The following is a 10,421-nucleotide window of genomic DNA, read 5'->3' as shown; positions in this document are numbered from 1 at the left end:
TGAGCTCTTGATTCCAGGAAAGCAGGATATGCTCATCACCATGTGCCCCCTGCCACCCAGAAACCTCCCACAGAGCCAGGAAGGCCCCAGGTCATGAAGTAAGCCAATGCAGACACTGGCGATGTTTTTTTGTTGTTGTTGTTGTTTTTAATGGTTTCTGTCAAGAAAAGATGAGGTCATTGCACCAAAGCAAACATTTTTAGATCATTGCTTTATTTCACTATTGTTCAACAACAAAGTTCATCCCTCTCAAGGTGGATCTTGAATTGTTCCTTATGTTCTCATCCTTATTCTGAATAAAAAAGGTAATGAAGAAAAAGCCTGTACTTTTGGAGACCTAGAATCTTATTTATACTAATAAGCTTTTGACTGCAATTTCATGTTTCGATATTTCCTGCTGGCGTCTTGGTGGACACATGGAGCGCCCAACCCTCTGATGAAGATGGCTGTCCATAACTACCACCGTTGAAACCAAAAGTAAGTGTTGAAAAATGCACCTTTTACAATAAAAAAGTAGAAACCAATTCAATTTCCTTTTTTTTTTTACGAATATAAAGTTTCTTGTAAATATGTACAGTCTTTTGAGCTAGTTCTATATAGCAGGAAGCATTTCACAAATGAGACACACAATATACATTTTTCAGGGCTTGTGATGCCCTTTTTCTCATGGAGATCCTAAATGAAATGCCAAGACTGAAAGACCAATTATCAGTGACCTTTCCAAATACTTGTGGACCAAGAGACAAAAACTTCAGCAAACATTCAGTCAGATCTGCCCTAGGGGAGGGGGGAGAGAATATGATCCCAAGCAACACATAAAACACAGCAGCAGGACACTTGCCAATGGGCTACAACACGGAGGTTCATGGGTGGTTCAAACAAGAAAGCACTTAGGTTAAGAGACGAGCAGGAAGGAGCCGGTATTTGGGCCAGGTTGCAATCTGGAAAGTTACTTGAACTGTGGACACATGGGTTGAAAACACGGTCACGTTCACCTGCTGCGGTGGAAACAGGTCTACCTTCAGCCCACCTAGGATGTGCCTTGGTTTTGAGGCATGCCTAAGAGTCATGGAGAATCTAAAGCAGGAGAGGCCTTGTGGGAGATTAAAGGCAGAAATAAGGCCGCTAGTTAGCTTGCCAACTGCAAAGCCTCTAGGTTGGTTCTATACCAGTTGCCAGGAACTCGGCCCTCTGAAAGAAGGCAGAGAGAAATAGGGGGCGCCGCACTGCACCTAGGGAGGACCAGCCAACCCAGTGGGGCTGGAAGAGTTGAGCTGCGGCTTCTCTCTAACATCCTGGTCTTAGGTCTAGCCCTAGGCAAAGGCTCATTTGAGAAGTCACAGTTTCAGGGTAGAACCGTGCTGGATTTTGTGTGAACACAGTCATCCGTGAGGAAGTCGGCGGGGGAGCGTGAGGGTCAGAGGGGAAACCGAGTGGGGGGCGGTTTGCTGAAGTCCTTCTCTGGTCGTAAGGCTTGAGCGTTTTGTTTGTTTGTTCAGTGCTACAGACTGCAGCTTGTTGTGGCCAGTTGTTGGCAAGTCGGCAGAGGGTCTCAATTCGGTAGGAGCTATGGGATGGCATCAACACATTGGCAGCGCAACCCAAAGGGGTCAGCCAGGTCAGGGGGCAGCACATGCAGTGAACCGCCATGCAGAGCTCCTGTACGGGTCTCCTCCCCATCCCAGAGTGGGGAGCAACACGCCATCAAGGACAGTCCCCTCCCAACCCAAGACCCCAACCCCAAGACCCATTAATGCTGGGCTCAGAGCAAGTCTATTGCATGCTTTCCTGGCCAAAGCTACATGGTAAGCGGGGACAGCAGGCTGGGGATGACACTGGGGGTTGAGGAAGGAAAGCTCGGTGAGGTCCCTTGGCCCCAGGTCACTGCCTCCAAGCTGAGGCCCGATGACCTCCGTACATTCTCAGGTGGTGGGAAGGGAAGTCGTCAAGGCCATAAAAGGCAATGAGAACAGTAAACATTTGGCTACGATGTCACCCTACGTAAAGCAGGGCCATCTATGAAAATGGACTGGAACGAGAATGAAGCGACAGGAACGTGTGAGATTAGCGGAACAACGGGGACTCTTCTACACTACGTTTCAGTGGCAGAGACCTGATGGTGTGATCTAGCTAAAAATGACTACAACAGGAAATACACTGCTATTCAAATCTATTAAGAATTCTGTTGTCTTTAAAAAAAAAAAAAAAAAGAAGAAGAAGAAGAAGAAACAAAGGAGAATACCGAAAAGAAAAACCAACCAACCCCAGGATCTTAAGTAGCTAATTAGGATTCTAACCACAGTTAGTGTTCCGGTTGGTTTCCTCTGATGAACTGGTACAGGCTAGAGCTAGGTACAAAAGTTTATGAATGCTTGAAAGAGTAACAAAGTGCAAAGAGGGTGACTGCAGGAAGGTGCCTGGAGGAGGCCCCAAGCAATGACAGCTCTCAAGAGCCCCAGCCACCTGCACCTCTGGAGACAGGGGTGTCCAAGCCGAGGCAGGGCTGTGCCCAGCTGTGCCATGGGTGGCTGAGCAGATAGGTGCTGGGGTCCCCTGCAGTGGAGTTCCATAGTGTGTTTGGTGTTTTCCTGCAGACTGAGATGAGGAGTTGTTTTGTTTTGTTTTGTTTTGTTTTCTGGCTGAGATTTATACTGAGGACTGGTCCCAGACCTACAAGCAAAGTAAAAATGAGAAGGGCGTTAGTCATGCGCAGCCAGGACCTATTGGGCTCACTCTGCACCATCTAAACAGGCATTTGGAGTGCCTGGTCTGTCCCTCTGGTGGCCAGCAGTGAGGGTAGTGCAGGGCAGCACCCACACGCAGAGCCAGCCCTTCAACTAGGGTGGCGAGGGGGTGACAGTCACCTAGACATTTGCAGAGCTGTGAAATTCTCCTGAGGGGCACATGTGCACTGACACACATACAGCCAAGTTTACTGACAAGTGAGAAGCAATCTGAAAAAATGGTTTTTCCTCCTTTGTCTGCAGAGGTGCCAACAGTGAACTGCAGATGGCATTAGGAGGAGAACATCATGCAGAAAGGGGGACAAAAAGGTTGCTCAGCCATGCAGAGCAGGCTCCTGGATCAGGCTGGCCTGCAGAGAGGCAGCAAGCACAGGCCTGTCCTGCTTGTGGGAACCCCAGTCTTCCTCCTGTAGATAATACATGCACATGATTTAAAAATTTTTTAAACTTCAAAGTTCTAGAAGGGCAACCCTGCTGAGTTTCTATGTAGCCTTCCAGGGGGGGGAAAAATCCTGTGCAAAGAACATTTTGTACAACACATTATCATTTGTGTTTAATGGGGACACACACACACACACACACACACACACACACACACATATTCACACAGAACACCCCTCAAAGCTCTGGAGCTGTTGACACTTCCCTCCTGGGAGGGGAACAGTCCCGCCCTGGAGCAACTCCCACTTGAGGACATCCTACACAGCCACACAGGCACCCTCACGCCTACCACACCCCCTATCTGCCCGGGCAGCACCTTCTTCAAAACAGTACACTCTCCTCACCAACCCAAGTACCTTACAAAACCTGAGTAATAGTAGTGACCTCAGCACCTAAGGTCACACCTCTGGACCTTGTGACAGACATGCAGGCCTCAGGATGTCGCCTCACCTTGTTGACCTGGGACAGTGGGGTCCTCACGGCTCCCACAGGCAGCCGGCCCCTGCTGCTGTCTTCAAACAGCCTCCCAGGGGACCGCTCCCTCCGTGTGCTAAGCATGCGGCCTGGGGACTTCTCGCGCTCCAGGGGGCGGCCGGGAGACTTGTCCCTGCGCAGCTCTGTCCGCCCCTCGCGGTAGCGGTGGGGTGTGCTTGGCTCTCGGGGGTGGCTGGGGCCTTCGGGTGGCGCCGGGCTGGAGGCCACGCGCTTGGTGATGTGCTCGTTGTACGTCGGTGGGCCTCGCTTGTTGGGGCTGCTGGCAAGAAGAGAAGGGGGCAGGGAGCTGGGGAGTCACAATCCCCAAAGGGTGTCCCCCTTCTACTCTGTGGCCCCACATCTCAACGTCACCACCACTGTTTAAAAAAAGGCCAGGCCTGGAGCCCGGACCTTCTGCTTCTTGTGTCTGGGCAGTGAGGACAGGGAAGGCAGCAGCTACCACAACAGGAAGCCAAGCTTCCTGGCCCCAATGCAGGCCACGCCTCCTGTGCGGGCCCTGTGGCGAAGCTCTTCCTGTGTGCGACCCCCTCATCTTGTTGGATCACAGCAGCCCGGGGAGCCAGAAGCAAGCAGGACCCTCACTGAATAGTCAAGAAATGGAGACACAGGGCAGCGAGGTGCCTGCCTGTGCTGGATTCCAAACCAGGTCAGTGTGACATCATGATCCCCACTACACCCTGCTGCCCTAGTGCCCTCCAGAAGTCAGGGACCCACAAGGGCCTCAGTGCAAAGGAACAGTTTTCAGAAATCCTGTGCTGGTCACTGTCAGCTGCCATAACCTGTCCCACACCTGAGTCTGGTGTTGGGTCACCTCTCCCTGTAGGTGGCTTTCCACGAGTCTTTGTGGCACCTGCTGCAGATGTGGATGGTTCTAAGTCATGGCAGTAAGGTCATGGGATGCAATGGCAGGCCGACACAAGTCAGGAGGCCGAGCAGGGCGACCACAGTCCAGCCAGCTCACCGAGCATCGCCCCCAGAGGCCGGTGGCCGATGACAGAACAGTTGAAAACGCTGGGGCCTTTATCAGGGGTGGGGATCAAGCCCAGAGCCTCGAACACGCCAGTCAAGTGCTCTCCCACTGAGCCACAACCCGGCTCCACGGGGCTTTCTGAACAATCAATCCGGCTGCACCCCCCAACCCCCCACCCTGGGCCGGGCCTGGAAGTTCCACATGAGGCCTTCAGCACATCCCTGGCCTAACGACCTCTGAAGAAGCCAGATCCAGATGCACAGGGAGAGAGTGAGCAGAGGCCACCTCACCGTGGTCAGTTCACTGTGAATAGCTTCATGTCTCTCTTGCTTCCCAGGGGCTCTAACTGGGGACTCAAGACAGTGCTCAGAAGGCCCACACCCCTGTGATGTCTGAGAAGCAGTGACATTCAGATTCCTACATCTTGAAATCAAGGTTCATGTGCACATCTAGCCGTACAGCTCTGAGATATGAAGACAAATAACAAATACACTCCAAGAGGAGAACTACATGAAGCCTATTGTAATGGCAGAGAAATCATAACCCCTGTCTTCAGAGGCCCATCATAGAGCAGCGTGAGGGCGCTCGGTGCCCAGGGAAAGCAGGCTGGCCCAGGGAGGACGGCAGCCGAGATGAATGGGAGGAAGGAAACACTCATCATTGGAAGCTGAGCAGGCAGTCTTCCATCTACATAGCCATTAACGACCAATGATCTTCCACATCCATTTTATGTGTTTTGCAAAGAATTATGTTTTTTGCTCTGCCAAACAGACCAGGAAAATGAGGCCTGCAGTGAATCACACCCGCCAAGCAGCTTTGTGCATTCTGACCTGCCCAGAGCAGTAGGCAGCAAAAGGACTGTTCCTTAAGGTGGGAGACAACCAAGACTGACTGCCGGTTCTCCAGACACGCCCGGGGGCCCCAGGGACCCATACACATTATTTTTCATCCCTGTTCACAGATACTGCAACCATTTTCAACCACAGAGTAAGCAACTCCTTACTGGGAAATGTAGGGTCTTGAAAGCAAGGTGTCCGGCCATCTAAGAGGCAATGAGAGCAGATCTAATTGCAATATTTTGACTTGTTTCTGGCATGACTTGGAAAGCACTTAAGGAGGATCTAGATATTTCAGGGGAAGATAGTGGACCACTGAGTGGTCACTCTGGAGACATCAGGAAGCACCTAGTTATTATAACTTGTGGATTCTTGGCAAGCTCCTGGGATTAAAACTATGCTTATGAGGGCAGGTAGAACCCGCCCAGCACACAAGAGAACCTGGGCTGGATCCCCAGTACTTGCCAACAAACAGAACCACACTGACAAGACATGTAGAAGGGCTGGGGCCGGGGCTGGGGCTCAGTGGCAGAGCTCTTGCTTAGCACTGGTGAGGCACTGGGTTCAATCCTCAGCACCACATAAAAATAAATAAATAAAGGTATTGTGTCCGTCTACCACTAAAAATATTTAAAAAAGAACAAAGAGCCGAGCATGGTGGTACATGCCCGTAATTCCCAGCAACTCTGGGGCTGAGGCAGGAGGATCTTAAGTTTGAGGCCAGCTTCTTGTCCATAGTGTAATGAAGCACTACCCAGCATGGGGTGCTTCATTACAATAACAGAAAATAGACTAATACACAGTGTTATTTTTAAAAAGAGAATTGTACACACATATGCTTGGATATATACAAAAGATTTCTAAGTAAAAACATAAAAACTTTAAACATGGGTCCCTTCCTAGATGGGGACCTAAGTGGTGGGGGCTGGGGAGAGTTGAGAGGCATGACAGAGCCAGCAGAGATTTTGTGCTGCCATGTGCCTTTCTCAGTCCTTTGCATTCTACACCCTGGGATTGGATCAACAATTCAAAAATTATGAAATGAATGAAATTTAAGAAGAATATCAGTGTGATCATGTTGGGGAGGTCCTGCATTCGTGGAGGCCACCACACAGGCTGGGAACCCAGGCCTGCACCCTCTGCTTCACGCCTCTGGGCCTGCACCTCTGTTTGGCACAGCTTTCCTCCTGCCAGTGTACCCCACTGCCCTCCCTGTCTGTCACCCCCAGCCTCACTTCTCTCTGGCCCCCAAGTCCAGGCTGCAGGGCCCTCCTGAGCCTCCCTAGTGCTTAAACTACCCCACCAGAGCCTCAACCTATGCTGTGACCCCCTGACTGCTCCCATCTCTCTCCCACCAGGCTTTGAGCCCATCAGAGAGGGCCACACCTGGCCGACTCCGCACTGCCCGTCTCCCACGTGGCCGACCACTAGCTCAGCAGAATATCTGCAAGCAGGGAAGCACAATCTGTGCTCCCAACTAAGCACCTCTGAAACACCCACCAGAGAAAGATGGGAAGGCTCTCTTTTCCTTTTACAAGCGGTCCTTTCCTAATTCTCCAGACACTTATAAAGGCTTGTGCCATTTCTGGGCCACAGACCTCCAAGAAATGAGTGGTTTGTGCTTGAGGGCAGAATGGAGACGAGAAACCTTCAACCAGTTTAGCAAGTTTCCTTTGGCTTTTCAGAGCAGCACGTCAGCCCCAGTGGGGAGGAGGGTGGGCTGTTACCTGCGGGAGGTGGAGGGGACCCGGTGGTGGTCGGTGCCGGACTCCTTCACAAGGTTTCCTTTGCAGCATATGACCCTTAATTTATCCTGATACGAGGAGGCCAGGTAAATCGCTCCTGAGGAAATCGCAGGGCCCAGGTAGCGTGGGTTCGGGATTTCCAGATACGCTCGGGCAGGGGTCCTACAGAGTTCCAGACAAGAGTTGGCAGTCACTGGGGGGTGGTGAGGAAGAAACACCTGCCCCTCCTTGGCACCCTGCTCCCACCCCTGAAGATGGAGTTCTCAGAGCACAGAGGCGCGGTGCTTACCCCAGCGAGGAGCGTGCCTGGATCTCAATGACTTCCAGTGAGTTGAAGTGGGTCACAAACAGATAGGGTTCTCTGTAGGCTGCGTGGCCACCGGGCATTGTGGAGGAGGAGCAAAGGCAGAGGAGGGTTCAAAGAGGGAAAATTAAAGCCTGGCTGTGAGGTCCCCTTTGATCTAGCACTCCCCCACTGCAGGACTCTATCCTCTAAGCACTTTACACACACACCCCTACATATACATACACAATGAAATTTTATAAAGGTGGGAATAAGAATATATATTTTATGAGATTATTTGCAAAAAGCACTGGAAATATAAGTGATTCAAATTTTTTTCTTCCTTTAGTGGAGTACAGAGAAAGAATAAAGCAAATGGGAAACATGGGAGACTTCTCACGGTATACTATTAAACTAATAGTATACATCGTCAAAAATTTTAAAAGATTGCACTTAGCTAATTAGATATTTCTGGTCTTAATATTCTATCTCTATATTAAGTCACTCATCTCTCTGTATAGTACCACTGAAACTGTAGAGGATATAATGGGCACTGTTGATTCTCACTATTATTCCTTGGGGCAAACCATTATGTGGGTATAGACTCTCAGTCATGCTTCCCAGGACTCAAATCCCCACGCAGTTCCCTTGCCGTGAATATGCACCGACCCTGTGGCCCCTTGAACCAGAATGTGGAGGCGGTGCCAAGGCTGCCAGCCTGTAAGTCCATACTCTTTGAGGAGGCCTCCAGCCACCAGCCCCAGTGGAAGTCCCTACTGTGTGTGTGTGAGACTGTCAACAACACAGGTGTCCAACCAAACCACAGACTCATGAGCAATGACAATATGCTGTTTTAGGTCACTAAGTTTAGGAATGGTATATCATGCAGTAATATATAAATAAAATGGCCTTAAAGGGTATTTCAGCCAAATGATATTCCAGAAAACTCACACAAGTTGTGTGTGTGCATATTTGCACGTATGCGGGTGTTTACTCTTGGACTCAGAAGCTCTACTTTTAGGGACCCGTCATCCGGAGATACTATTTGATAAGTGTACAAATATTTGTTCAAGGATGTTCATTACAGTGTTGTTGACGCTTATAAAGGTATGGATGTGGCTTAACCACTCTGCCTAATTAGAACTGGTTATATTGGCAGGTATTTGGCTATACTGTGGGACACTACATAGTGTTTGGAAATGATTTAAATAAGTCCACAGCAAATGGTCTTCTTTCTACAATGAGAGCTTAACAAATATTTTCCAAGGCTGAACTGTGGCCTGGTGGAGCTGGCTTAGGCAATTCTTCAGTAAGCCTCAGAATCTTCTATCATGTACATTCACTTAGGTGACTGTTATACATGGTGCCCAGTGTCTGATGAAATGCATGACACAATACTTAAGGCAAAAAGAATTCCACCTACAACTCTTTCCCATAACACAGGCTCTGGCAAAACAGGAGCCCCCACACCATGCATCACGCACCAAAGGCCAAGGGTAAGCGGCTCCACTTGAGATCATCTGTGCGGCTACGTCTTCCGTAAGAATCCACGAACACCCCAAATTCTGCAAGGCATCAAGAGATGGGGCTTCAGCATCAGAGGAGTGGAGGGCATTGGGGACACACACCATGACACAAGAATGAGGACAGATCCCAGGGACAACTGGCCAGATTTAACTGAATCAATAAAACCTGAAGACCTGCTGACCATCTCCTTGTTTTATTTAAAATGACAATATAGTATTGATTTTATTAAAGAAAGAGGGATCAAACAAAAGGGAGGTGAGTGTAGGAAAAGAAACGGTGGGGGGAAAGCGGAAGAGAAAGGAAGGGGGTACAGAGATCAAGGAGGCAGAGACCCAGAAACAGGGGGGACCCAGATTTTTTAATATTTTTAAAAAGTAAAGAAAATATCAACAGAGAGAGGGGAAGGGAGAAAAGGAGGGAGGGAGGAAGACAGGCCGGCCAGAGGACGAGAAAGGAAAGAGAGCAAGCAAGCGAGGGACAGAGAAGGAAAGATGGAGCTGCTCTGTGCAGAGGATGTGAGGGGGTGTGCCTGGTGGGCAGGAGAAGCCCAGAGGCCTCAGGTGCTGGACCAACACCCCTCCGTACTCTCAGCAGGCCCTGCCCCAGGTCCCCACGGCCTGGCCCCAGCCTGGCTCCCAGCCCCACAGGAGCAAGCAGGACGCACCGTGGAAGCACAGCAGGTACTCCTCTCGCTGCCCTGCCCCGTTCACCTGCACGATGGAGACGGGGAAGCTGTTGGAAGAGGAAGCAAACACAGCAGGCGCCAAGGAGTGGTCGTTCTTGTCCAGGAATTCTGTAAAGGCAGGTGGGAGGTGGGCTTCAGGAGGGCTTTCTGACCCTGCAAGGCCCGGGCCATGCAGCGGGTGGCGGGGGGACACCGGCCCTACCCTCTAGTGTGTACTGCTTCATGTCGATTTCGTAGAATTTGTTGGTTCCGATGAGGATACTGTAATTGGTGAAGTGGATGCAGCTGCAGGGCTCTGAGGTCTCGATCTCCTGAGACAAAGGGCAGAGAAGGACAGGAGATGACACAGGACAGCTGGCTCCTCTGCTCTTCTGTTTCTGCCTGAAGCATCTAACCACGCTTTGTAGGTAGTCGCTGCCAGAACTGCTGACACTGAAGGAAGGGGAAACTGAAACAGCATGATACTAGGGAAAGACTAGGGAAACTGAACTTCAGATGTGGTCTTGACTTTGTAGCCTAGGTTGTCTCCTAGCTCCAACTGTCCTACCTGAACACTGGAGAACTGTCCTGCAAACTGTGGATGGCCAGCTTAGTCCCTGGTGCCGATGGGCGCTCAATAAACCCACAGACTAAACTATCAACCACAGCTATGAGTGGCTCTGGGCTCTTCCAAGAGGGAAGGGTCTCACTCTCTA

At 50.4% G+C, this 10,421-nt stretch overlaps 1 protein-coding gene and 1 long non-coding RNA gene across 17 annotated transcripts in view; one reads left to right on the top strand and one right to left on the bottom strand.

Annotated features, from left to right (window-relative positions):
- Window positions 1-2,607: 2,607 nt before the first annotated feature.
- Window positions 2,608-10,421, bottom strand: part of CIT (citron rho-interacting serine/threonine kinase) — a 170,133-nt gene continuing 162,319 nt past the window's right edge. For 13 of the 16 annotated variants that reach the window (XM_081288029.1, XM_081288039.1, XM_081288038.1 and 10 more), the window contains 7 exons: window positions 9,929-10,037; window positions 9,706-9,834; window positions 8,999-9,079; window positions 7,521-7,599; window positions 7,214-7,393; window positions 3,636-3,939; window positions 2,608-2,670 (listed from right to left, as the gene is read on the bottom strand). In XM_081288029.1, the coding sequence (XP_081144155.1) occupies window positions 2,647-2,670; window positions 3,636-3,939; window positions 7,214-7,393; window positions 7,521-7,599; window positions 8,999-9,079; window positions 9,706-9,834; window positions 9,929-10,037 (906 nt within the window). In that variant the 3' untranslated portion in view covers window positions 2,608-2,646. The remainder of the gene's footprint in view (window positions 2,671-3,635; window positions 3,940-7,213; window positions 7,394-7,520; window positions 7,600-8,998; window positions 9,080-9,705; window positions 9,835-9,928; window positions 10,038-10,421) is intronic. The other 3 variants (XM_081288037.1, XM_081288042.1, XM_081288031.1) reach the window with 1 other exon arrangement.
- On the top strand, window positions 3,833-6,086 carry LOC308645695. Its single transcript, XR_014021267.1, has 2 exons — window positions 3,833-4,326; window positions 4,988-6,086. It is a non-coding gene; the product is annotated as an uncharacterized lncRNA (long non-coding RNA).

This window comes from Spermophilus citellus (genome assembly GCF_964194105.1).
Source record: "Spermophilus citellus genome assembly, chromosome: 3".
Lineage (NCBI taxonomy): Eukaryota > Metazoa > Chordata > Mammalia > Rodentia > Sciuridae > Spermophilus > Spermophilus citellus.
This window is presented reverse-complemented; position numbering and strand designations above follow the sequence as displayed.